We start from the raw sequence: 27,906 nt of genomic DNA, 5'->3' as shown, positions 1-27,906 counted from the left end.
CCATTAGTGGAGGTTGCTGGCCACAGGCCGTGTCTAGAGCACGGACTATATCGTCGCGTTACTCCGTTGTCTTCTCATTATTCAATTCAGCAGCATTTTATAAGGCCCACTGTTTGCTCTGCACTGTGCTAAGTGTTGCGAGAAATGGAAAAGTTGAAGACATGGTTATTGCCTGAAACGGCAGCTCCTGGGAAAAAATGCTGTAGAAAGAGGAGCTGGCTATAGAAAATATGGTAATTTCTAATCTAAAATTAATATGCCACTTACGATCATACAATATGAACATTAACATGTTCAAATATGAGAACAGGAATGAATGCCGGAAATATATTAAAGTAGTAACGATAATAACATTAACACCTAATAGTCACTAAGCATCTGTCACATGCCAAACACCACCCTCGACACTTGACGCACATTATCTCATTTAATCCCCACAAGAACAGGAACCTTACAGTGACGGCTCCTGTCCCCAGTTTAGTTAGAAAATCTGACACACACAGAGATTAGGGGCATGGTACTAGCAAGTGATGACGTGGGGCTCCCGACTCAGACCTGCCTGACTCCACGGACCAAGGCTGGTGTTTGTCATTGTTGGGACAACCATTGGTACACTGTGACGTCCAGTCTGGAAATAAAAGAGAGTTGATTTTGTTCCGTTACATTTTATTTTTCACAGAAGTGAAAAGGAAAAGGAAGCAATTCATTTTAAAAGCATCCGAAAGGAGGATGTTGTTTCTGTCACGCCATTGCTTGGGGTCTGCCACCAAGTCCCTTACTGGTAGCTTAGGCCTCACTGGTTGGGATCCTTTTTTAAAAAATTATCTTCCTGGGCCAGGCGTGGTGGCTCACACCTGTAATCCCAGCATTTTGGGAGGCCAAGGTGGGCAGATCACAAGGTCAGGGGTTCGAGAGCAGCCTGGCCAATATGGTGAAACCCTGTTTCTACTAAAAATGCAGAAAAATTAGCCAGGTGTGGTGGCAGATGCCTGTAATCCCAGCTGCTTGGGAGGCTGAGGCAGGAGAATTGCTTGAACCCTGGAGGCAGAGGTTGCAGTGAGCTGAGGTCACACCATTGCACTCCAGCCTGGGTGACAGAGTGAGACTCCATCTAAAAAAAAAAAAAAATTGTCTTCTTAAGTTGTCCCTAGATTCCTTCATGTACGACATCCCTGGGGACACCATGCAAAGCCAAGCAGTTGGCCAGCAGCCGGTTCCTGCCAGTCTTCATGTCGGGCTGAGGACTCGGTCAAGAGGAAATTCACCAATGCGTGAACAGCCTGCCTGTTAGTTTGGTGAAATAGGGCAGATTTTTTATTTCGTAAACGTGTAGTAAAGGGAGATGCTATTAATCAAGGGATTTAAATTATTATTTTTTTTATTATTAATTTTTTTTTTGAGACAGAGTCTTGCTCTGTTGCCCAAGCTGGAGGGCAGTGATCTTGGCTCAATGCAACCTCTGCCTCCCGGGTTTAAGCGATTCTCTTGCCTCAGCCTCCCGAGTAGCTGGGACTACAGGCACATGCCACCACGCCCAGCTAATTTTTGTATTTTTAGTAGAGATGGGGTTCTGCCGTGTTGGTCAGGATGGTCTCAATCTCGTGACCTTGTGATCCACCCGCCTTAGCCTCCCAAAGTGCTGGGATTACAGGTGTGAGCCACCGCGCCCAGCTGGGATTTAAATTATTTATTTTATTATTTATTCATTTATTTATTTTGAGACAGGGTCTCACTCTGTCATCCAGGCTGGAGTGCAGTGGCACCATCTCGGCTCATGCAGCCTTGACCTCCCCAGTTCAAGCAGTTCTCCTGCCTCAGCCTCCCAAGTAGCTAAGACTATAGGCACGCCACTACGCCTGGCTAATTTTTGTATTTTTTGTAGAGATGGGGTTTCACCATGTTGCCCAGACTGGTCTCAAACTCCTGAGTTCAAGCGATCTGCCTGCCTCGGCCTCCCAAAGTGCTGGGATTACAGGCGTGAGCCACCCTGCCTGGCTTTAAGTTACTTATTTAAAAAAAAATTATTGCCCACTCTTTAGCAATAGTGTCCCTTCTGGGAAGGTGTGCTTTGCAGTTGGGAAGTGAAGTCCAGGGAACCTGGTGACAGTGGATTAATAGTTTCTCAACTCCTCATTTTGCCAGCTCTGACACGTAGGACTCATTCATTCTTTCAATCACTGTCATTCATTTATTTATTCATCAGGAAGTGCCTTCCTTGAGCATTGCACACCAAACTATGTAGCAGGGCTCAAAGAGCCATCGTGCACAGTGCCTGCCCTCATAGGGCTGGCTGTCTAGGGAGGGAGGTGGGCGTGTGAACAGGCAAATCACACACCAATGGCCAACACCAAGGCAGAGTGATGGAAGCACTGCTGATGGGCAAGGAGCGCAGAAAACAAAACGACGACCCTGGGCCTGGTGCCGTGGCTCACACCTGTAATTCCAGTGCTTTGGGAGGCTGAGGCAGGAAGGTTCTTTGAGGCCAGGAGCTTGAGACCAGCCTGGGCAACAGAGTGAGACTCTCTTTTTTTTTTTGAAACAGGGTCTCTCTCACTCTGTCACCTAGGCTGGAGTGCAGTGGCATGATCTTGGGTCACTGTAGCCTCTGCCTCCCGTATTCAAGCGATTCTCTTGCCTCAGCCTCCTGAGTAGCTGGGATTACAGGTACCATCACCATGCCTGGCTAGTGCCTTTTTTTTTTTTTTTTTTTTTTGAGACGGAGTCTCGCTGTCGCCCAGGCTAGAGTGCAGTGGCGTGATCTCGGCTCACTGCAGGCTCCGCCCCCCGGGGTTCATGCCATTCTCCTGCCTCAACCTCCTGCCTAGCTGGGACTACAGGCGCCCACCACCTCGCCTGGCTAATTTTTTGTATTTTTAGTAGAGACGGGGTTTCACCATGTTAGCGAGGATGGTCTTGATCTCCTGACCTCGTGATCCGCCCGCCTCGGCCTCCCAAAGTGCTGGGATTACAGGCATGAGCCACCACGCCTGGCTCTGGCTAGTGTTTTTGTATTTTTAGTAAAGACGGGGTTTCACCATGTTGGCCAGGCTGGTCTCGAACTCCTGGCCTTAAGTGATCCACCTGCCTCAGCCTCTCAAAGTGCTAGGATTATAGACATGAGCCACTGTGCCTGGCCTAAAGATCCTATCTGTACCAGAAAAAAAAAAAAAAGAAAGAAAATTAGCCAGGTGTGGTTACTCACGCCTGTATCCCAACTACTTGGGAGGCTGAAGTGAAGGCTACTTGGGAGGATCACTTGAGCCCAAGAGTTAGAGGCTGCAGTGAGCCTTGACTGAGTCACTGCACTCCAGCCTGGGCAATGGAGTGATACCTTGCCTCTTAAAAAAAAAAACAAAAAGCAAAACAAAACAAAAAACAACTCTGGCTTGAAGAGTCTAGAAATTAGGAGGTGACATCTGAGCTGTGTCTTAAAGGACAAACAGGAAGTTTCGGGTGGTGCTGGCACCTGCAAGAGCACAAAGCCTCAGGAGCTAGACAGCGCCCACCTTGTCAAACAGATGTGGCGTCAGAACAAGAAACTCTCTAGGGCAAGAGGAAAGTGCCTAGATTTCTTATTTGTATTTTATACCATGTAGACAAAATTGTTATTTATTTTTTGTAAGGCTTTCAGCCACCTTGAGTATCTGGCTAAAACCTATTTTTTCTCTTAAACTATAGACACAAAGATTAATGTTGTTAAAGTAGCATAAAAGCTGGTCTTGTAGAAATATTTTATCAACTAAATACACGGAAGAGCTGTATAATAAAATCCTGTCTCCTTAGCTCTTTCTTGCGTGCTGTGTAGTACAAAATATTTTGTTTTTATCTCCCTTCTATAGTTAATACTTACAAAGCCAGAAACGGTTTTATCTGACATTCAGAAATATCAGTGTAAAAGCCGATAAAGCCCTGCAAAGAAAATTGTTTTTCTTCCTTCTTTTCACCAATATTGGGAAGCTCCCAAAGATATCCAAGGCTAAGCAATTTGCATTCAGATTGTTGTTATTAAGTCTGGTTTCCTTCTCTTTTTTGTGAGACAGAGTCTTGCTCTGTTGCCTAGGCTAGAGGGCAGTGGCACAATCTCTCCTCACTGCAACCTTCGCTTCCCGGGTTCCAGTGATTCTCCTGCCTCAGCCTCCCGAGTAGCTGGGATGACAGGCACTCACCACCACACCCGGCTAATTTCTTTGTATTTTAGTAGAGACAGGGTTTCACCATGTTGGCCAGGCTGGTCTCGAACTCCTGACCTCAAGTGATCCACCTGCCTCAGCCTCCCAAAGTGCTAGGATTACAGGCATGAGCCACCGTGCCCGGCCTAGTTTCTTTCTCTTGACAAATGATAACGGAGAAATTAAAGCTTATCCACTTATTTTAATTTTAATTTAATTTTATTTTATTTATTTATTTTTGAAACAGAGTTTCCCTCTTGTTACCCAGACCGGACTGCAATGGTGCAATCTTGACTCAGTGCAACTTCCGCCTCCCGGGTTCAAGCGATTCTCTTGCCTCAGCCTCCCAAGAAACTGGGATTACAGGCATGCGCCACCATGCCCAGCTAATTCTGTATTTTTAGTAGAGATGAGGTTTCACCATGTTGGTCAGGCTGGTCTCTAACTCCTGACCTCACACATCCACTTAGTTTTAAATATGCTTCAGGGCAGGCAAGGTGACTCATGTCTGTAATCCCAGCACTTTGGGAGGCCAAGGCAAGCAGATCGCTTGAGGCCAGGAGTTCAAGACCAGCCTGGCCAACATGGCAAGACTTCGTCTCTACTAAAAATACACAAATTAGCTGAGTGTGGTGGCACGCACCTGTAGTCCCAGCTGCTTGGGAGGCTGAGGCATGAGACTTGCTTGAACCCGGAGGTGGAGGTTGCAGTGAGCCAAGATTGTGCCACTGCACTCCAGCCTGGGTGACAGAGTGAGACTCTGTCTCCAATAAATAAATAAATATGCTTAAAATGGGAAATGATGACTGCCAGGCTGTGGGATGTTTACTTAAGCAAAAACCTCTGTTACGCTACCTGAGAATTACATTACTCAAGTTTGAATAATTTCAAAACTACGGGATGGGCCTGCTCTGTCTGACCTCCTGCACACTTACACCGAGAACTGAAAGACCCTAGGGTCAAAAATATTTAAGATCTGCCATGAGAAATAGATGAGGGAGAATTAGAGCAAACCCTGGCCCTAGGGTGCATTTTGAGATTGAAATCGCGGCCTAGTCTCTTCCGTTACACCATCAGTCAATCTTGAAGGACAGAAGAATAGCCAAGAACAACATAGGGACAGGTGCGCTGGGCTTGGCCGGGGAGGGAGCCAGGTGAGGTTGTGGCTTCCTGAATGCCCTCGAAGTTTGCCCCTGCAGCTTCCTTCGGAGAACTGGGAGAACACCATGTATGCTCACCATTGTAGAGCATTTTAAAAACGAGTGAGAAACCTTTGTCGGGAAGATGCTACATGCTGTAGAACAATGATAGTAAGCCGGGCGCGGTGGCTCACGCCTGTAATCCCAGCACTTTGGGAGGCCGAGGCAGGCAGATTGCCTAAGGTCGGGAGTTGGAGATCAGCCTGACCAACATGGAGAAACCCCATCTCTACTAAAAATACAAAATTAGCCGGGCGTGGTGGTGCATGCCTGTAATCCCAGCTACTCAGGAGGCTGAGGCAGGAGAATCGCTTGAACCCCAGGAGGCGGAGGTTGTGGTGAGCCAAGATCGCACCACTGCACTTCAGCCTGGGCAATAAGAGCGAAACGCCATCTCAAAAAAAAGAAAAAAGAAAAGAAAAAAAATAATAATGATAATAACAGTTGATGAAATGCTTTGATTTCCAGAAGATATTATATAAAGAGGGAACTTCACTTGCATGGGACAGCTGACGAGCTCCTCAGCTAGGGAGAGGGGAGGGATTGACTCATTCTTGATGATGGGGCAGGGCCAAGGCTGTAGGGAATTGGGCATTGTCTGGTTGCTGGTGGCTATGAGATGCTGGTAGAGCCCAACCCATGCCTCTGGCTGTTATGCGGGGGTGGGACAATTCCAGTTTGCTAGAACCATTAATAAGAGTGGAAATCATGGGTAGGTTTACTGTTTATTCAAGCAAGTACTTCTAATTAAACAGAAAAAAAGAGTGTGAACTCCTGACCAAGGCATACTCATGATTTTCAGTAAAATAATTTCTCACTTCTAGTGATCATAATAATAATGAAGTGTGAATATGAAGTGAAATGCAACATTAAGTGTTGGTTAACCCCAAATTCTTTCATCAAAGAGCAATATACAAGAAGTTGGAGAGGTTTTTTTTTTTTTCCATAATAAAAGTAACCATTAAGGGTAAGGAACTGAGCCTGGCACAGTGGCTCATGCCTGTAATCCCAGCATTTTGGGAGGCTGAGGCAGGAGGCCAGGAGTTCGAGACCAGTCTGGGCAACAAAGCGAGGCCCTGTCTCTACAAAAAAAATTTAAAAGTAACTGGGCATGGTGATGCATGCCTGTAGTCCCAGCTACATGGGAGGCTAAGGCAGGAGGCTGAAGTGAGCCACGATCATGCCACTGTACTCCAGCCTGGGCAACAGAGCAAGACCCTGTCTAAAAAAAAAAGGAGGCCGGGCGCGGTGGCTCACGCCTGTAATCCCAGCACTTTGGGAGGCCGAGGCAGGCGGATCACAAGGTCAGGAGATTGAGACCATCCTGGCTAACATGGTGAAACCCCCCTAGTAACATGGTGAAACCCCATCTCTACTAAAAATACAACGAATTAGCCACGTGTGGTGGCGGGCACCTGTAGTCTCAGCTACTCGGGAGGCTGAGGCAGGAGAATGGCTTGAACCCAGGAGGCGGAGCTTGCAGTGAGCCTAGATCGTGCAACTGCACTCCAGCCTGGGCGACAGAGCGAGACTCCCGTCTCAAAAAATAAATAAATAAATAAATAAAAGAGCAAGGAACTGAACCCAGTGGATATGCTGGGGCATCAGATAGAGGCTGTTGGCCATTTAGTTAAAATAAGATGGATGACCATAATCTGAAAGATGTAAAAAAAGAAACTTACCTAATTTATTTTTTGAATGAATAAAATGTATGTGGTACAGAACTCAAAGGTATGAAGGCTCATAGAGTAAAAACTAATTTTTTTTTTTATAAATGTGTCCCAAAACCACTCGTATCCCTCTCCCGAGTGCACCGATTCCAGGGAATCCTGGTGTGAACAGGCAGGTAGCATCCTTATGCGCCCTTCACGCATCTCTACACATCACACTTTTCTCACTAAGCAACAGGTCCCATACGCTCAGTTCCTAATTGTATAAATACCCACCTCATCGATTTCAATGTCTGCGTAGTATTCTATTGCGTGAATGTGCCATATTTTATTTAACCAGTTCCCTTCTCAAGAATATGGAAGCAGTTTTCCATCTTTCAGAAACTCTGATTTATTTATATATTTATTATTTGTATCTTTTTTTCCTGACAAAAATGCTGTTCAGAACAGAAATTTGAGTTTAAATTGCAGTGGCTGTTCTGGTTCATATAGAACTAGACTCCAGCCTTTTCCTCATTTTCTTTTGCCTGATAGATTTTTGCTTATCCTTTTATTTTCAGCATTTTTCAAACATTTTATTTTGGGTGTGTCTCTTGTATACCCAAGCAGTGATTGCAACATTTTCAGCAATTGCTATAATTTCCATTTTAGATACAGAGACACCTGTCACTTCGCACCTTAAATGAGGAGCTTCTGAGCTAATTTCTTCAATGGGAAGGCACCTCGGGGGTGATACATGAATAATGTGGAATGATGCAATTTGGGCAGATTACCAGTTAACAGCAATGTTGGGCTTGGCCCGCTTTGCCTTGCAGGCCACTAAAGCCTCAAACAGTATGACACCTGGCCTTTTACAAAAACCGGACAGTGGGGGTGTTGACAGGAATGGTGTTAAGCCAGGTTCATCTGGGTTTGTCAAGCGTAGACTTCTATTTTTAAAATATTTAGGGCAAATACAGTTCAAAATTAATTTGATCAACTACATTTTTCTTTAGTTTCTTTAGTTTTGAAACCTTTGTATATTTTTATTAATTATGAAACTCATACAAATTATGTAGGCAGAATTTTCAGGAAGTTTTATGCCCCTTTTTATAAACCTGTAACAAAGAAATAAGTGATATAATAGGGAAATACTGAAGTGTATTTGCACAGTTTTTGTATTTTACAAAATTATCATCTGACCATAGATGTGATCGTTGCTGTTCCAAGTAACAAAAAACTCAACCCATAAAAGGAATTAACTGACTTACATGGAACGGAAGAGTCCAAAAGCAGACATAGCTTCAGATGCAGCTTGATTCAGGGCTCAGATGCCATCATCAGAATCCAATTCTTGGATCTGTTTCTTCGGGTTGGCTTCATTTTCAGGCAGCCCCTTTCCTCATATCCTCAAGATGGCAGAGGCAGCCCTTGGTCTTTCCCTTGCAGAGATAGATCACCAGGAAACAATACTTCTATCCCTAGCCATGAAACAACAGTCTTGAACTTTATTCTGACTTGATCAGCCAAGTCCCTGTTGGAACCATCACTGCCTAGCTTAGGCCTGAGACAGTGCTGCACCTCTGCTACCAAAAGCAGGGCTGGCCTTCCCTAAAGTATGTGTGCTGGGTGGGAGAGAGGTATGGATCTGAACCAAAACGAGGGCTGTCCAGCCTCAGCAAATATCTCTCGCAGTCCCCATGCCTCTAACAGGAGGCAAAGCATCAACCCCTCCCTCTGGCTCCGCTACTGAAAATTCCCTCAGGAGCCTCACAGGTCTTAGGCTTCTCTTAGCTACTTCTTCATCTACTTTTTTGCTTCCCTAATTATTTTTCTTTTCTTTTTTTCTTATTTTATTTTATTTTATTTTTAGAAGGAGTTTCGCTCTGTCACCCAGGCTGAAGTGCAGTGGCCTGATCTTGGCTCATTGCAACTTCCACCTCCCGGGTTCAAGCGATTCTCCTGCCTCAGCCTCCTGAGCAGCTGGGATGACAGGCACACACCACCACACCTGGCTAATTTCTGTATTTTTAGTAGAGACGGGGTTTCACCATGTTGGCCAGGCTGGTCTCGAACTCCTGACCTCAAGTGATCCTCCCGCCTCAGCCTCCCAAAGTGCTGGGATTACAGGTGTGAGCCACTGCACCCGGCTGCTTCCTTAACTCTTGATCTCCTCTCTGTATCTTGCTTTGTCTAGCTGTTCTCTCCATATTCATCCAAATATAGAATATCACCCTTCTTTAATTTGCTTAGAAGTACCCAGATGCATGGCATTGTATGTGGTACACCTTGAAAGAAGGGTGAAGAAACGAGGGGGAGTGACTTAGTAGCACATGACAGCACACAGTTTAAATTTTAATATTAGCCCATTTACAAAAAACAGCTTATATAATAGTCATTCACATACCTCAACACTCACCATCCCCTCCCCACTTTTTTTCTGGAGACAGGGTTTCACTGTCGCCCTGGCTGGAGTGCAGGTGGCATGATCACGGCTCACTGTAGCATCGACCTCCTGGACTCAAGGGGCCCTTGGGCCTCAGCCTCCTGAGTAGCTGGGACCACAGGTGCATATGCCACCACGCCCAGCTAATTTTTTTTATTTTTTGTAGAGACAGGGTCTGGCTATGTTGCTTAGGCTCGTCTCAAGCTCCTGAGTTCAAGCAATCCTGCCACGTCAGCCTCCCAAAGTGTTAGGATTACAGATGTGAGCCACCGTGCCCAGCCAACGTTCACCCCTTTCAAGCGTGCAATTCAATGGATTCTAGTATCTTCACAGTGCTGTGCAACTATCACTCCTATCTACTTACAAAGCATTTCCATCATCTTAAAAAGAATCCCCATGTCCAATAGCAGTTCCGCTTCCCCCACCCTCATCCTCGGGCAACCGCTAATCTTCCTGTGTGTCTGTGGATTTGCCTCTTCAGGGCATCTCATATAAACACAATCATACAATATGTGGCCTTTTGTGTCTGGCTTCTTTCATTTAGTATAAGGCTTTCGAGGTTCATCCATGTTGTAATGTATATCCTTAGTTCATTCCTTTTTGTTAAGCTCACAAAAGCACTTTTTATTTGAGGCAAGGAGACTGGCTACAGGGATTAGAGTTGCAGCAGTCAAAACACAACTCCAAGTGGCACTATTTGGACCGCCGATTTTGCTTCATTTTGGCTGGAAAAGGGTATTCAGGATGTACTTCTCCCAGCTGGACAAGAAAAAGGGCAAAGAAAACTGGAAGAGATGTCTCGTCTACACAAACTGCTGTTTGGACACAGCATCAACCTGACCACACCATTGCTGGTCAGTCTGCAGGTCGCTGACCCACTGCTAAAGGACACAGGCCATACTACACTTGCTACTACCATACTACACTTCCTGAGGCAGGAAAAAGAGGTGCAAGGCACTTGGGGGAAGAGCAGGTACCTATAGCTGTAAAGCTCGGTGTTGAAGGGGTAATCCTTGCAGGAGGCACAGCTCACCAAGACACAGACTCTCTTCCTGTTGTAGCTGACTACAGTGGCCACATCAGGCTGCTCAGTTGAAAGTCAAAGACCTCCAAGTTTTCAGCAATGCGTTCCAGCGTCACCACCGAAATGATGATAGGAATTACCACCAAATTCCTGTGCATGGGAAACCAGATCAGAACCTGGGCTGCGTTTTTATTTGTTTATTTTTTTTACTGTGCTTGGCTCTGATTGCTTTGGTGCTAGGATCCCGCAGACCTGTCACGAAAGCTGAGGGGACTATAGGCAGTCACGACCTTGCCTTTGGATTGGCAGCCCAATATATATATATATATATATATATATATATATATATATATATATATATATATATACTTTTAGAGACAGGGTCTCACTCTATCACTCAGCCTGGAGTGTAGTGGCATGATCATAACTCACTGCAGCCTCGAGTTCCTGGGCTCAAGTGATCCTCCCACCTTGGCCTCCCAAAGTGCTGGGATTATAGGCTGAGACACCACACCTGGTCTTAAGCCAGGTTTCTTTACCATCTCCTGGAGATGGCTGCAGTTGGAGATACCAAAAGCTTTCATAGCCCTTCATCCACCAGCTCTTCCATGTGGCCATCCACGTGTCCATGAAGTTGGTGTCACTAGGTACCACGTTGTCTGTCCCATCCAACAGGAAAAATAGCCTGTTGGCCAGTGAGTAAGATAGAGCTCCAGGTGGTCCCCTGAGGATCTTCTGGCAGGCTCCTTTACCAGGCTCTTCTCATGGTATGAGCACCACAGCTTGCTGACAGTGGCAACGTTCTCAAGCTTCACATACTCCGTCACTTGGCCTGGAGGGGACTTCTAGGTGTCCAGCCCCACGACAGGCATTTTGGCACCATGATTGAGCACGATATGGTGAGCCATCCTCACAGGATTAAGAATAATTCTGGACAGAAATACAGTTGTAATTAAGCATCAGTCAGCCTGCACTTTGACCCACTTCCTTGTAACCAACAGTGACGTAGCACTAGATAACATCTGCACCCCAGTTGTTCCTATAGATAGGATTTCTGACCTTAGAATCATAAGGCTTTTGTTTAAAATAGATGGGATCTCTGACACTAGAATCATAAGGCTTTTGTTTAAGAATTGCTTAAGATGTTTTTCAGATCCTGAATTCCAGCAAAACAGCCGACACCAATCAGTTTGAAGACCCCCACAGAGGAATGTGGTCAGCATGAAAATACAGCTTCATCTCCCTCTCCCATGACTCCACCCTGCACACTTTGACCAATCAACCATCTCCACACTCCAGTCTCCACTCCCAAACCCTCAAAAACCCCAGCCCCAAACTCCTCAGGGAGATGGATTTGACGTTTCCTCCCATTTCCTCCTTCGGTGACCCTACGATGAAACCTCTTTCTCTGCTACAACCCTATGCCTCGGCGCGTTCACTTGCCGGTCCCATCCAGCAATGGACCCATCGTGGTTACGGTGGCTGGCCAAGCCTGCTGTGCTTCACAGACCCCACTCAGGATCACACCACTTAGTTCCATTGTTTGGAGACGCCATGCTTACTTATCCCTTCATCAGCTGATGAGCATTTGTGCTGTTTTCACTTTTTGGCTATTATGAAAATGTTGCTATGAGCATCCGTGATATTCGCCCATTTAAAAAAGTGTTTTTCACCATAACTGCTGTGGGAAATTTCTCCCTGGCTCTGTCCTTTCTTTGTAGCCCAGGCTTCCCCCAGGTTTTGACACTCCCTCTCTGGCTCAAGGTCAGCTCCTTGCCTCACCTTCTAGAGCAATTCCACTCTCCCACCTCCTACTGCGGCATTTCCAAAGCCTCTGCTTAGCAAGGGACCACCCATTCTGCACCTCTCCCCTTAGGGCTGCAAGCACCTGCACAAACTTGGTGGTTATCATATGCTTCAACTCAATCCAATTCTCTCAATTTTACATCACCAATCTTTTTAAGCCAAAGGGAAGGCAAAGATTTGATCTTCACATCCCATGAATCACGACACCTACCTTAGAAGGCAGAAGCAACTATAGTTGGAAGAGCAATTGTCTTTTCAACATGTGGAATGATGTCAAGGCTCTTTCCTCCCCATACATCCTGCCCTGTTAGTGGCTGGGGCTGAGGGCTTTCCCAGGAAGCCAGATTGTCCTCACAAGTTCAGCAGGACCCTGGGGCTTCCACAGATAGTAGGACTGTTATCAGAAAGAAATCTCGATCCAGACGCCAAGAGAGGATTCTTGGATCTCACCCAAGAAAGAATTCCGGGGGGAGTCCATAGAGTGAAGTGAAAGCAAGTTTGTTAAGAAAACAAAGGAGTAAAGAATGGCTACTCCATAGGCAGAGCAGCTCCGAGGGCTGCTGGTTGCCCTTTTTTTTTTTTTTTTTTTTTTTTTTTTTTTGAGTCTGGCTCTGTCGCCCAGGCTGGAGTGCAGTGGCGTGATCTCGGCTCACTGCAAGCTCCACCTCCCAGGTTTATGCCATTCTCCTGCCTCAGCCTCCGGAGTAGCTGGGACTACAGGCGCCCACCACCACGCCCGGCTAATTTTTTGTTTTTTTTTTAGTAGAGACGAGGTTTCACCGTGTTAGCCAGGATGGTCTTTATCTCCTGACCTCGTAATCCACCCGCCTCGGCGTCCCAAAGTGCTGGGATTACAGGTGTGAGCCACTGTGCCCAGCTGGTTACCCATTTTTATGATTATTTCTTGATTATATGCTAAACAAGGGCTGGATTATTCATGAGGGAAAGGGGTGGGCAATTCCTGGAACTGAGGGTTCATCCCCCTTTTAGACCATATAGGGTAACTTCTTGACGTTACCATGGCATTTGTAAACTGTCATGGCACTGGTGGGAGTGTCTCTTAGCATGCTAATACATTATAATTAGCATATAATGAGCAGTGAGGATGACCAGAGGCCACTCTCATCACCATTTTGGGTTTGGTGGGTTTTGGCCGCTTCTTTACTGCAGCCTGTTTTATCAGTAAGGTCTTTGTGACCTGTATGTTGTGGTGACCTCCTGTCTCATCCTGTGACTTGGAATGCCTAACAGGCTGGGGACGCAGCCCAGCAGATCTCAGCCTTATTTTACCCAGCCCCTAGTCGCTCTGATTCAAATGCCTCTGACATGACCATGCAGATTTGAGAAACAGGCCCTCAGCCAACCAGACTCTGGCTCTAGGACACACTTAATACTGTGAAAAGAACATTACGGGTCATAGTCACAAATAGCAGGGGTGCAAAGCTTCAGATGAGAAGACACTTGTCAGACTCAGAGGCTCATCCAACTCCATGGAGATCATTATCACCACAAGCTCTTCAGACACTTATGGAGGTTTTCTAAGGGATGTTTTTGTTTTCTGGATTGCAATTTTGTTTAGGAAGAGATGAAAGTGAGGATCAACTACTTTGAGGATTGTACAACTGTAAATTGCACAAATATGACTGCATATTTATATCTGCCTGCATTTGTGAAAACAAACTTGTCAAGGAGCTTATTTCTGGAAAGGGTCAATGATTCTAGAAAAAATAAAAAAAGATAAATATGAGACCCTTCAGGAAAAAGAAACTTACTCTAGGGAAGTTTTTTATTTTTTTAAAGAAGCAGTATTCACCCATGTTTTTAAAAAGGAACATGGATTTCAACAATAATATAATGAGTAAAGCATCTGTTTCGTTTATGAAATTAGACCTATTAAAGAGCAGAATCAGTGAGGGTTAAGGTAGGGTGAGAGTGACAGGGAAAGAAAATGGAAGGAAGGCTAGGCACGGTGGCTCACGCCTGTAAGCCCAGCGCTTTGGGAGGGTGAGGCGGGCAGATCATCTGAGGTCTGGAGTTCGAGGCCAGCCTGGCCAACATGTTGAAACCCCATCTCTACTAAAAATACCAGTATGTAGCCGGGCATGATGGCAGGCGCCTGTTGTCCCAGCTACTTGGAAGGCTGAGGCAGGAGAATCGCTTGAACCCAGGAGGCAGAAGTTGCAGTGAGCTGAGATCACACCACTGCACTCCAGCCTGTGCCACAAGAGCATACCTCCATCTCAAAAAAAAAAAAAAAAAAAAAGAAGAAGAAGAAAATGGAGAGGAAAACAAAGACCGAGGCGCACCCAGGCCTTTGGAAAGTGAGGCTGAGACCCCATGCAAGCGAGAGCCCTGTGTGTGGCTCCCACGGTGCCTGCCACATACTAGCTGCTCAATAAATGGCTGTGAAATAAATGCTGATCACAAAGGACAGAATGGGAAAGATTAAGAGAGAGAAAAGGAAGTGTGGAGGAGTACAAGCAGAAATAATAACAGGCTGGGCATGGTGGCTCATGCCTGTAATCCCAGCACTTTGGGAGGCTGAGGTGAAAAGATCATTGAGGCCAGGAGTTTGAGACCAGCCTGGGTAACAAAGCAAGACCTTGTCTCTACCAAAAAGTAAAAAAAAAAAAAAAAAAAAATTAGCCAGGATAGTGACACGCCTGTAGCCTGTACTTGGGAGGATGAGGTGGGAGGATCGCTTGAGCCCGGGAGTTCGAGGCTGCAGTGAGCTATGATCGCACCACTGCACTCCAGCTTTGGGCTATAGAGCAAGACCACATCTTGAAAATAAAATAAAAAAGAGAAATAATAACAACCAATTCCACTAATGTAAGGCTTTTCCATTTACAAACCCTCGCCATGACTTGATTCTTATAGTCAATCCACAGGGTAAGAAAGAGCATTTGTACAGAGAAAGCATAACATTTATGGTGGAGAAGTGAAGTCCGTCACCAGAGGCCACACTCCTGGGAGGTGGTAGGGCCAGTTCTAGACGAGGACTTCCATCTGCCAGCCCCATCCTGGCTGCACAACAACGCGCTGCTTCTGTCTTCTGGAGGCACAGCCTCAAAATCGGGCCAGTGCTCAGGGGCCTGGGGACAGGGCTGGAGATGGGGCTCTGGGAGGCAACAGCACAGGGAAGATTTTCAGAACCATGAGGCTGGTGAGACCACCAAGGAGCGGCGGGGAGCACAGATGGAGAAGAGGGGCCGGAGGACCGAGCCCTAGGTGCCCATCCTTTGGAGGGCACGGAGAAGGGACAGACCCGTGAAGGTGACTCGGTGGAAGGAAGCAGAGGGAGGGAGTGGGGAGTCCTGGGAGCCGCGTGGAGAGCGCATCAGGGAGGGAAGGGGGCCACCCTGCCTGATACCTAGTGAAAGCCCCAGAAATAAGAGCCTGTTCCTGTTTTTATTCATGTCTTGTTGGGAGGAGGAGCGAGCAGTGAGTGTGGTAACAGCTAAATTGTCATGCACCACAGCGCAGAGTAAAGAGCTGATGTCTCAAATGGATAGATTAAGAAACAGCAGAGCAAGTGCATTTAGACAAGCAGAGATGAATACCTCAAAAACCTCAAAATGGTCACCTCAGAGGGGAGCAGGACAGGTGTGGAGGGGAGGGGCAGCCAGGACAGGGGATTTTTAAAAATAAGCCTTTTGATATTATTTGCACATGTATTTCTTTGATAAAGAAATTTTTTTTAATTTTTAAATTTTTGTAGAGATGGGCACTCACTCTGTCACCCAGGCTGGAGTGCAGTGGCATGATCATAGCTCATCGCAGCCTCGACCTCCTGGGCTCAAGTGATTCTCCCGCCTCGGCCTCCCAAGGTGCTGGGATTACAGGCATGAGCCATGCACCCAGCCTGATAAAAAAAAAAGCTTCAAAGGACACCAAAAGAGGGCTTTTGCACATGCAATTGTCTAAGGTGATTGATGAATGGTTTTCGGGGGCTGATTGCAGAGCCCACCAGGCTGCAGGGCTGGCGTGCACATTCTCCAGGACCCCTCCTTCACACTCACTGTCCTGGACATCTTCCCTGCACTGCTAGGACACCTCGTTGTTTGTTCACTAAGCTCTTCCCTGGCTCAGTGAGAGAAAATTCGGAGGCCCCAGCAGCAGAGGAATAACAGGCTCCAGTGGAGAAGGGACCAGGAAGGAAGTAATTGGAAATCTCTTCTTCCTCCCAGGTTCTATCTCCTCTGCTCATTCCCCACTGCTGAGGGTCGGTAGAAAGGGGGGTGACACACTCCCACCCTGTCCTTGTCACACTGTGATCTCCCCCAATGCATCAGTGCCTGCACCTTCCAGGCTCCGGAAAGACGATATGCCCTTTCTACTTTGGAAAATCACAATTCTCAGAAGACCGACAGAAATGCATGTAGAAAATGATGGAAATTACTGGGTATCAGAGGACACGATGACCTGAACAAGCAAGATGGTGGGGGCCGGGGGGTAGGGTGGAAGCCAGCTAGGACCCGATAGTGACAAATGCATAACTATTTGCTTATTTTCAGTGCCTTTTGCTTCAAATGAGAGGTTTCTGCTCTCCCACGGTGAAGTGTGAGGCATAAATCCTGCTTCATTATCGTGGACTTCCAGGGGGGTGGCACGGAGCCCAGGAGTCCCTGTGGCATGATGAGGGGGAAGTTGGGAAAGAGAAGCAGAAAGAAAATGGAAGGGGGCCAAACGCAGGAGGTGTGAGGAGGAAAGCCAAGGAAGTCGAGGGGAGAGGGAATGATAAAAAGGAGGGAGAGGCCGGGCGCGGGGGCTCACACCTGTAATCCTGGCACTTTGGGAGGCTGATGCAGGAGGATCGCTTGAGCCTAGAAGTTTGAGACCAGCATGGGCAACATAGTGAAACCCCGTCTTTACAAAAAAAAAAAAAAAAAAAAAATATATATATATATATATATATATATAAATTAGCTGGGCAGGGTGGCATGCACCTGTAGTTCAAGCTACTCGGGAGGCTGAGGGGGAGGGTCACTTAAGCCCAGGAGGTCAAGGCTGAGTGAGCCATGATCACGCCACTGCACCCCTAGGCTGAGCAACAGAGGGAAACCCTGCCTCAAAAAAAAGGGGGTGGAATGAGAAGTAGGGTCTAATAGTAGGAGGCAGGGTAGGAGGCTGGCCCAGAAAACGATTCGGGGTGTTATTTTGTGCACTGATGCAATGGGTTAATGCATTAGTTTCCTAAGGCTGTCAGGGTGAGTTGCCACAAACTTGATGGCTCAAAACAGAAATCCAAAATCCAGGTGGCAGCAGGGCCATGCTCTCCCCCTAGGTCCTAGGGGAGGATCCCCCTTGCCTTTGCCTCTGCAGCTACTGCTGACCCCCTGCGTTCTTCGTCTCGCAGCTGCATCACTCCTGTCCCTGCCTCTCTGCCTTCACAGGACTTTTTCTCCTGCGTTTCTCCACGGTGTCTGCGTGTCTCCAATCTCCCTCTTCTTTCTCTTATAAGGACACTAGTCACTGGATTTAGGGTCCACCTTAAGTCCAGGATGATCTTATCTCAAGATCCTTAACTTAATTTCATCTACAAAACCCTATTTCCAAATAAGATCACATTCACAGGTACGGGGGCCGTGGACTGAATGTGTCCCCCCAGAATTCCTATGCTGAAATCCTAATTCCAGGGTGACAGTATTTGGAGGCAGGGCCTTTGGGAAGTGATTACGCTGTGAGAGTGGAGCCCTCATGAATGGGATCAGCACCTTTATGAGAAGAGGCTGGAGACCCACCATGTGAGGATACGGGGGGAAGGTAGTGCTCTTGAGCCCAGAAGCGGGTCCTCGCCAGCACCGACCGTGCTAGCACCTTGATCTTGGATTTGCAGCCTCCAGACGGTGAGAGATGAATGTCTGCTGTTTAAGCCACCCAGTCTTGGCATTTCTTATAACAGCCCTAAGTGATAACTGATTTGGGTGCCCCTATTCAACCCTTGTTTTGACTTAGATGACATTCTCTACAGGGAAAATTTCTTAGGACTATTGGACAAAATATAAAGTTCTTTTCTTGCTTTTTGGTTTTGCAAAAAAAAAAAAAGATTAATGGGTCAATGAGAACATCTGAAAAGTCTGGAGTATCACTGAGGAAACACAGGGCGATTGAGAATCCCGAAAGTGACTGGAAACCCATGATAGAAGTGAGATATACTTTTCTGTTGTCACCTCATCGGACTGTGTGTGATGACACAAATGCCAATAGCCGGCAAACAGCGAGGAAACCAACATGCTCCTGACAGCCTCAGGAGTGCCCACGCTGAATGATTTTTAAGTCGAATATCTGACTAAAATAAATAATTGTTTCATTGCTTTGTTGATTTAACCAACTCTGAAGCCTAAAAGACACGTGTGAGGCCCTGTGAGGGGAACCAATAGGAATGTGGCCGAATGGCGTCCTTGGAGAGTTCATGGTCTGATAGGAGAGAAGGATTTTATAGGAAATCGCAGCCACAGGAAAGGAGCCCACACGAGATGGCTGTGGGGGTTTGGGGAAGAAGGTAGTGCACCCAGTTGGAGATATCAGAGAGGGCTTCCTGGAGGAAGTAGCACTGGAGCTGGGCATGGTGGGAGGAAGGATCTGAATGAATATGTGGTGAGAGGAGGAAGGCCATTCTGGGCGAAGGCAAAACAGAGGTGGGAGGGGGCGAGCTCGTCAGGTGCTAATTAGTAGTTCAGTTTGGTTGGACCTTAGAGTCTGTGGACAAGAGTAGCGGAGATTAAGCATAGTGGGGTTATGCCGGGGCGGGCTCCAGGAGGGCCTTGAAGGCCATGCAGAGTTGATGCCGCAGACCCATGATTCCGAGGTTGGGAGAGAAGGTGCAGCTCACAGAGAAGCTCCAGGGGCTGGAGATAGTTGGAGAGAGCTCCTCCAAAACGCCTGATGTGCCCCGGGGCATCCCTCCTACCCTGGAACTGATGCCCTAGGCAATGAGATCTGCTAACACGCTCTGAGCAGGGAATGGCACCGCCAAGCTGTGCTCCAGGAAAAATTCATCTGTAGCTCCTTTTAAGACTTAACAGGAGGTCGGGCGTGGTGGCTCACGCCTGGAATCCCAGCACTTTGGGAAGCCAAGGCGGGCAGGTCACCTGAGGTCAGGAGTTCGAGACCAACCTGACCAATATGGCGAAACCCTGTCTCTACTAAAAATACAAAAATTAGCCGGGTGTGGTGGTGCACACCTGTAATCCCAGCTACTCGGGATGCTGAGGCAGGAGAATTGCTTGAACCCAGGAGGCGGAGCTTGCAGCAAGCTGAGATCACGCCACTGCACTCTCCAGCCTCAGTGACAGAGCGAGAGTCCATCTCAAAAACAAACAAACAAAAAAACCACTTAATGGGGATGGGACAAATTTCATGGGTCACTACTGCCATCTCCCCAGTTATGTGGAATAGGGCTGACCAAGGGAGATGGCTGTGGGAAGAGGAAAGAAGCAAGCCATGGGCTCTGAGTGCCTGCTTGTGAAGCAGGGACTGAGCTGTCTGGTGCCGGTGGGGCTGGGCGCAGGGAGAAGATTTTCTGGCTGGATGTTCACTCCTTGTTTGGGTTAAGATAATGTGTGTGCGATTGTCTCAGCCTCTCATCTCACAGGAGTTCCTAGTGCACTGCTGATGCCGAGGGTGTGCAGATCCGTGCTTGAGACGCTCATCTGTTCTCTGATACTCCTCCCTCATCTGTCTCTGTTTTCCTTACACTGGCAGAGGGGAGGATGAATATCCACGGCCCCTCATTTCGTTCATTTGGATGATGGAAAATGAAAATGTTTCAGCATCCCTTGTTGACATGTGAGCTGCAGTAAGGCCTGAAGAACCCTCTGCCCACCAAGAGCTGGGGCAGTGTGTGGGGTGTGGCAGAGACAGAAGAGACGGGAAGCTGGACATCCTGTGAACTCGTGTATCAGCTCAACTTGTACCAAGCATTCCATTCCCCTGCTCAGGCCCCAAGTCTCAGAATCATCCTTGCCTCCCTTCTTTCTCCTTCTCCCTCCTCAACCAATCCGCCAAATCCTACCTTCACAATATGGCCAGTCACCATGGGTGAACCTTCAGGACATTATGCCAAGGGAATAAGCCAGTTCCCAAAGGACCAACACTGTGTGATTCCACTTATCTCAAGTACCTCGGGGAGTCAGATTCCTAGAGACAGAGCGTAGAATGTGGATGCCGGGGGCTCTGGGGAGGGGAAATTGGGGGGTTACTTCTCAATGGGTACAAAGTTTCAGTTCTGCAAGATGAAATGAGCTCTGGAGATGGATGGGGGTGATGGGTGTGTGACAATGTGATGTGTGTAATACCACTCAGTGTACACTCCAAAACGCTGAAGATGCTAAATTTCATGTTGTATGCATTTCTTATAATAAATAAATTATACAATAAGCACCACTGACTTCAAGTCTCATTGGACAAGAGTGACACAGCGGAAGCAGGAACGAAATCCCCCACTACCACAAATTATGCAGTTGAGTTTCCTGCATTTGGAGAAATCGCAGGGGTCAGCATACCTGGAGTGCAGCGGGTAAGCCTCGCTCTGGGAAAACCATCTTCATGATCATGGCACCTTCCCTGCCAGGTAAGTATGTTATATGTACTTTTATCACAATTTAAAAAATACACACACATATAGATTTATCTGTGTCATCTATATCTATCTATATCATTGATATCTCTCATCGATGTCTATCTGTATCTACATCTAGATCTGTATCATCTATCTCCAGCGCTCCTCCTCCATGGCTACTGGCCTGGTCCAGGCTGCCTTTATCTGTCATCTAGATGATTACAATGACGTCATTCCTGGTCTTCGCTTCTGTAACTATGTTCCCAGCATGTAGTCACAGTGATCTGAATAAAACATAAATCAGATATGTCGCTGTTCTGCTCAGAAGCCTCCATTTGGCCTCTTTCTTGGAGTAAAAGCCAAAGCGCTTACCACGGCCCCCATGGGCTGTCCAGGCTGGCTGTCAATATCCCTCTGCCATCACCTGTTACTGCTCTCCCCTGACTTTGCAGCCGCAGCGGCCCCTTGACTTTGCTGATCCTCACGTAGACCACGCCGAGCACGCTTCTGCCTCGGGGCCTTTGTTCCCGGCATCCCCTCTGCTCTACATGCCCTTTCACGCAGCCTCCTGCCCAGGGCTCTCACTTCCTGCAGGTCCCAGACCAGATTTCCTGTTAGCAATGAACCTTCCCCAAATATCCTAGGAAATAAGGATGCCCCTTGCCCCACCCCACACTCTCTGTCCTACCTGCCCTACCCTTGTCAATCCCTATTTGTTTCTGCTAGAATGTAAGTTCCAGGAGGGCAGGTCTCTGTTTGGTTGGCTGCTGTATTCCTAACACCCAGAGCAGGGCCTTGCTTTTAGGCACTCAATATAGTTGTTGAATGAATATATTGAGACTTCCATTTCTTCAGGCAATAAATCGATCAGAAAGAGAGAGGCTGCTCTAGGTATTTCAAGCAAGAAGAGATTTTTCTTTTTTCTTGTGAATTTTTGTGGGTACATCGTGTGTGTGTGTATTTGTGGGGTCCATGAGATGTTTGGTTCGGGCACGCCATGTGAAAGGAGCACATCATGGAGAATGGGGTGTCCGTGCCCTCAGGCATTTGTCCTTTGAGTTAGAAACAACCCAATGACACTCTTTATTTTAAAACGTACAGTTAGTATTGACTCTAGTCACCCTGTTGTGCTATCAAATAGCAGGACTTCTTCATTCTGTTTTTTTTTTATTTTTTTGACCCATTACCATCCCCACCCCCTACTCCCCCTCCCAGCCTCTGGTCACCATCCTCCTACTCTCTCTGTCCATGAGTCCTGTTATTTGAATTTTGAGTATATGTGATGTTTGTCTTTCTGGGCCTGGCTTATTTCACTAAATATAATGACCTCCTGTTCCATTCCCGTTGTTGCAGATGACTGGATCTCATTCTTTTTTATGGCTGAATAGTACTCCATTGTGCAAATCTACCACATTTTCTTTATCCATTCATCTGTTCATGAACACTTAGGTTACTTCCAAATCTTGGCTCTTGTAAATAGTGCTGCAACAAACAGCAGTGCAGACATCTCTTCAATATACTGAGCTCCTTTCTTTTGGGTATCTACCCAGCCATGGGATTGCTGGATCATACGGTAGCTCAATTGTTAGTTTTTTGAGGAAGCTCCAAACTGTTATCTACAGTGATTGTACTAATTTACATTCCCACCCGCCGTGTACGAGGGTTCCCTTTTCTCCACATCCTCACCAGCATTTCTTATTGCTTGTCTTTTGGATGTAAGGTATTTTAACTGGGGTGACAGGATATCTCATTGTAGTTTTTTTTTTTTTTTTTGGTGACGGAGTCTTGCTCTGTTGCCCAGGCTGGAGTGCAGTGGTGCAATCTCAGCTCATTGCAACCTCTGCCCCTGGGTTCAAGTGATTCTCCTGTCTCAGCCTCCTGAGTGGCTGGGATTACAGGTGCATGCTGCCACACCCAGCTAATTTTTTGTATTTTAGTAGAGACGGGGTTTCAACGTGTTACCCAGGCTGGTCTCGAACTCCTGAGCTCAGGCAATCCACCTGCCTCGGCCTCCCAACGTGCTGGGATTACAGGCATGAGCCACCACGCCCGGCCTTCATTGCAGTTTTGATTTGCATTTCTCTGATGATCATGGTGTTGAGTACCTTTTCATGTGCCTGTTTGCCATTTGTATGTCTTGTTTTGAGAAATGGCTATTCAAATCTTTTGCCCATTTTTTGATCAGATTATTAGACTTTTTCCTATAGAGTTGTTTGAGCTCCTTATGTATTCTGGTTACTAATCACTTGTCAGATGGGTAGTTTGTAAATATTTTCTCCGATTCTGTGGGTTGTCTTATCTCTTCGTTGATTGTATCCTTTGCTATGCAGAAGCTTTTTTATTTGATGTGATCGCATTTGTCCATTTTTGTTTGGTTGCCTGTGCTTGCAAAGTATTGCTCAAGAAATTTTTGCCCAGACCAATGTCCTGGAGATTTTCCCCAGTGTTTTCTTGTAGTAGTTTCACAGTTTTGTCAGAGGCATTTGAATCCCAGCAACTCCATCTTGAATAGGATCTTGGTAAAATGAGGCTGAAACCTACTGGGCTGCATTCCCAGACGGTTAAGGTATTCTAAGTTACAGAATGAGATAGGAGGTCAGCACAAGACACAGGTCATAAAGACTTTGCTGATAAAGCAGCTTGCAGGAAAGAAGCTGGCCAAATCCCACCAAACCCAAGATGACCACGAGAGTGACCTCTGGTCGTCCTCACTGCTACACTCCCACCAACAGCCTAACAGTTTGCAAATGCCATGGCAACATCGGGAAGTTACCCTATATGGTCTAAAAAGGGGAGGCATGAATAATCCACCCCTTGTTTAGCATATCATCAAGAAATAACCATAAACATGGGCAACCCGCAGCCCTTGGGGCGGCTCTGTCTGTAGAGTAGCCTTTCTTTTATTTCTTCACTTTCTTAATAAACTTGCCTCCACTTTACTCTCTGGACTCTCCCTGAATTCTTGCACGAAATCCAAGAACCCTCTCTTGGGGTCTGGATCAAGACTCCTTTCTTGTAAGTTTGAGGTCTTAGATTTAAGTCCTTAATCCATTTGGATTTGAATTTTGCATATGGTGAGAGATAGGGGTCTAGTTTCATTCTTCTGTGTATGGATATCCAGTTTTCCCAGCACCATCTATTGAGACTGTCTTTTCCCCAGTGTATGTTCTTGGCACCTTTGTCAAAAATGAGTTCACTGTAGGTGTGTGGATTTGCTTCTGGGTTCTCCATTCTGTTCCATTGGTCTATGTGTCCGTTTTTATGCCAGTAACATGCTGCTTTGGTTGCTTTAGCTCTGTAGTATAATTTGAAGTCACATAATGTGACTTCTCTAGTGTTCTTCTTTTTTCAAGCAAGAAGAGATTTAGGGATCTAGGAATTAGGGTTTGCAAAATCACTGGAAGGCTAGAGGTACAAAGGTTCAGGAAAGCCATTCATTGCTCTCAGGCCCACCACCAGTTACAGGAAAAACAACAAGTTTAAGAACCTGCAGAAACCATTGCCAGGGTCACATTTGCCTGCAGTACCAAGGTGGGATTCACCGGAGAAATGCTCAAATGCCAAGGCACACTCATGCTTGCCATGTTTGCCACCTGTTGAAGGGGGAGCAGCAAGCCGGCTTGCCTCTCTTCTATCTTCCAAATATCACTCGAGTGCCTCTCAGTGGCCCAATCTAAGTTGGAATGCTCCTAGTTGGTATACTGGGAAATGTAGTCCCCAGGCTTTCTACTCCCCAGTACAGAGGTGGCACACCAGAGTGGAGAACCAGCCGATGACCCAACAGAGGCAGAAAATGCCACCCTGTGTTCTCTTCTTGCTTCCCCCCCAGTTATCCTTTTTGTGGGAAGAGACTCTCCAAGAAAGAGATCAATGATGCAAATGAATTTCGAGGATTGAGGTCTGTCGGATTTCAGAGTCTGCATGTGGTGGGAATGTCTACCTTCAATTACCAGAAGGTAATGATCATAGCTTCAGTGTATTGAGCTACGCTATGTGTCCAGTACTATCCTAAGCCTTTCATATAAATTACCGAATTTAGTCCTCATGAGGCAAGCATTATTATTCATCCTCATTTTATTTTATTTTATTTTATTTCATTTCTTTTTTTTCTGAGACAGAGTCTCCCTCTGTCACCCATACTGGCATGCAGTGGTGCAATCTCAGCTCACTGCAACCTCCGCCTCCTGGGTTCAAGCGATTCTCGTGCCTCAGCCTCCCAAGTAGCTGGGACTACAGGTGCACGCCACCACGCTCAGTTAATTTTTGTATTTTTAGTAGAGATGGGGTTTCGCCGTGTTGGCCAGGCTGGTCTCGAACTCCTGACCTCAGGTGATCAGCCTGCCTCAGCCTCCCAAAGTGCTGGGATTACAGGAGTGAGCCACTGTGCCCAGCCTTCATCCTCATTTTACAGATGAGGAAAGAGAAAGTGGAGGCTAAGTATCTTGCCCAAGGTTGCATAGCTAGAAAGCTGTGGGGCCACAGTTTCAACCCTGGTTTTCTGACTTTGGAGCCTGAGCTTCTAAACATTAGATTACATTCCCCCTCCCCCACAAAGGGGTGGAAACACCAGTTGTGGGCATCTCAGCTACATGAGCATACACGAAGGGAAGGTTTTAAACGTCTATGTAAATTCGTCAATAACATAAAAATAAAGATGACCTGAAGGTAGCGCTTGGGAGGTCAAAACAGAAGCCATGAGTAGGTCTCAAGAAGTATGTCACTCTGGGTCAGTGAATTCTGCAACAGCAAAGTCGCTTGCTCACTGTGGCACAGAGGGGTAAATAGAGAGAAGTGTGGCTTGCAACTTGGAATTCTAACCCTTTCCTTGCCACACTAACTTCTTTTTTTTTTTTTATACTTTGGTTTTAGGTACATGTGCACAATGTGCAGTTTTTAATATTTCATGTCATGTTGATTTCCTGCACCATTAACTGTCATTTACATTAGGTATATCTCCTAATGCTGTCCCTCCCCCCCCCCCCCCACAACAGTCCCTGGAATGTGATGTTCCCCTTTCTGTCACACTAACTTCTTTGGTGGTGTTGGGCATATCATTTAGGCTTTTTGTACTTTAGGGCTTCTCATAGTTCTAAGTGAAATAACGATGTTAACTTTATCCAGAGAAGAATATGGGGGAAGTCCTAATCACTTAGTATAAATTATTCTGAAAACCAAACTGCTAAAGCGTAATGCTCTATGCTGGCAGAGAAGTGAACGTTGCACTAGAGAATCCTCCAGGTGTCATTTAAAATTCAACAGTGACGGGCTTGCCTCCAGTAACTAAGGAAGATGACTCCACAGTCTGCTAGATTTTATGGTCAAGAAAGCTTGTCTACACTTTCTTAATTTTAATTTAAATCCATCACTCCTTTGAAACCTGCTAAACTAGGTGTGTTTCTGTCTTTGTTCTCACGCCTAGATGTGGACTTCCTGAAAACAGTCTTGTTTTACCAGTTATTTTTAGATTTTATACATATTCTAGTTGCTTCAGTCTTCACTTTGAGGCCATCCCTTCTAAGTTCTTTAATTACCGTGATCATACACTACATTTATCTTTTGGGCAATAAGATGTTCAGAACAGAATGCAGCATTTTAGATTAAGTTTCAGGCTGGGTGCGGTGGCTCACACCCGTAATCCCAGCACTTTGGGAAGCCGAGGTGGATGGATCATGTGAGGTCAGGAGTTCAAGACCAGACTGGCCAACATGGCAAAACCTCATCCCTACTAAAAATACAAAAATTAGCCAGGCTTGGTGGCGGGCGCCTGAAGCCCCAGCTACCTGGGAGGCTGAGGCTGGAGAATCGCTTGAATCTGGGTGGCAGAGGTTACAGTGAGCTGAGATTACGCTACTGCACTCCAGCCTGGGCAACACAGTGAGACTCTGTCTCAAAAAAAAAAAAGTTTCAACTGAGCTATTTCACATGAAAGCCATGCACTAGATTCGTGATACATATTGAGTTCCTCCATATACCTGTAACCAGAGCCACACCCAGTGCTGTGCTGAGTGTTAGGGACATAAAGATTAAGGACCTGGCTACCAGCCTCAAGGAACTTAGATTCGAATGGTTATAATGCACATATTTTTGAACCCTTAAATGGATGTCTCAAATCTTGAGTCAGAGCTCTATAATTAACAATCATTTTGCACCTTAGCTTTGCACAGTGGGTTTAGAACTCTTCAGGAGTAATCAATTTAATAGAGAAAAGAGGGCAAATAAAAACACATATGGATGGCATGTGCATAGCTATATTGTTAGTGGTTAGGGAAGATCAGATTGCAGTCCCAGAGGGACTGTGAAGATTGTCATGGATAAGTGGGACTAAATGAGAGACGCTTCCTGTAGGAAGTAGGCCTCCCTTAATGTAGCAAAAGTTTACAGTATTTCTGAACATTAATTATGCAATTAATTATGTAATTACATAATTAATTATACAATTAATTACATAATTTCATTAATGTAAATTATTCATTTACATAACTAATGTAAATTAAAGTTAACCTTAACTACATTTAATTAATGTAAATTAAAGTTTACATTAATTTTATTATCTCTTGCCTGTCTTTAGGGAGAACCGCTTTATTTATTAAAATTTTATTTTATTTCAAATTGAGGGGGTACATGGGCATGCTTGTTATGTGGGTATATTGTACACTGGGCTTCTAGTGTACCCATTACCCAGAGAGTGAACATCGTACCCGATGGGTAAATTTTCAACCCTTGCTCCCTGCAAATCCCTGCCCACCCTCTTTGGAGGCCCGGTGTCCGCTGTTTCCATCTTTGTGTTCATGTGGACTCACTGTTTCGCCTCCACTTACAAGTGAGAAGATGCAGTTCTGATTTTCTGTCTCTGAGTTGGTTCCTTAGGATAATGGCCTCCAGCTCCATCCGTGTCACTGCAAAGGACATGATCTCATGCTTTCTTATGGCTGTTTTTTTTTTTTTTGAAGAGACAGTCTCACTGTGTCGATGAGGATGAAGTGCAGCGGCATGATCACAGCTCACTGCAGCCTCGAATTCCTGGGTTCAAGAGATCATCCCACCTTAGCC

General features: G+C 46.2%; 1 protein-coding gene and 1 non-coding gene across 9 annotated transcripts in view; one reads left to right on the top strand and one right to left on the bottom strand.

Annotated features, from left to right (window-relative positions):
* EFCAB2 (EF-hand calcium binding domain 2) overlaps positions 1 to 27,906 on the top strand; it is a 174,380-nt gene that overhangs the window by 138,042 nt on the left and 8,432 nt on the right. For 3 of the 8 annotated variants that reach the window (XR_004030047.1, XR_004030043.1, XR_004030044.1), the window contains exons 7-8: positions 20,677 to 20,868; positions 24,686 to 24,812. The exons of 1 other annotated variant lie outside the window; for it this stretch is intronic. Coding sequence is in view for 2 of the 7 variants with exons in the window: in XM_030812568.1 (XP_030668428.1) it covers positions 16,484 to 16,722 (239 nt within the window). In the remaining 5 variants the exon portion in view is untranslated. Of the gene's footprint in view, positions 1 to 8,890; positions 10,376 to 16,483; positions 17,100 to 20,676; positions 20,869 to 20,995; positions 22,260 to 24,685; positions 24,813 to 27,906 lie in introns of those variants that run through there. 4 more of the 8 variants (XR_004030045.1, XR_004030046.1, XM_030812568.1 and 1 more) reach the window with 4 other exon arrangements.
* LOC115835344 lies at positions 20,721 to 20,876 on the bottom strand. The gene has a single exon (XR_004030327.1). It is a non-coding gene; the product is annotated as a U1 spliceosomal RNA (small nuclear RNA).

The sequence above is a fragment of the Nomascus leucogenys genome, chromosome 5, assembly GCF_006542625.1.
Source record: "Nomascus leucogenys isolate Asia chromosome 5, Asia_NLE_v1, whole genome shotgun sequence".
NCBI lineage: Eukaryota > Metazoa > Chordata > Mammalia > Primates > Hylobatidae > Nomascus > Nomascus leucogenys.
This window is presented reverse-complemented; position numbering and strand designations above follow the sequence as displayed.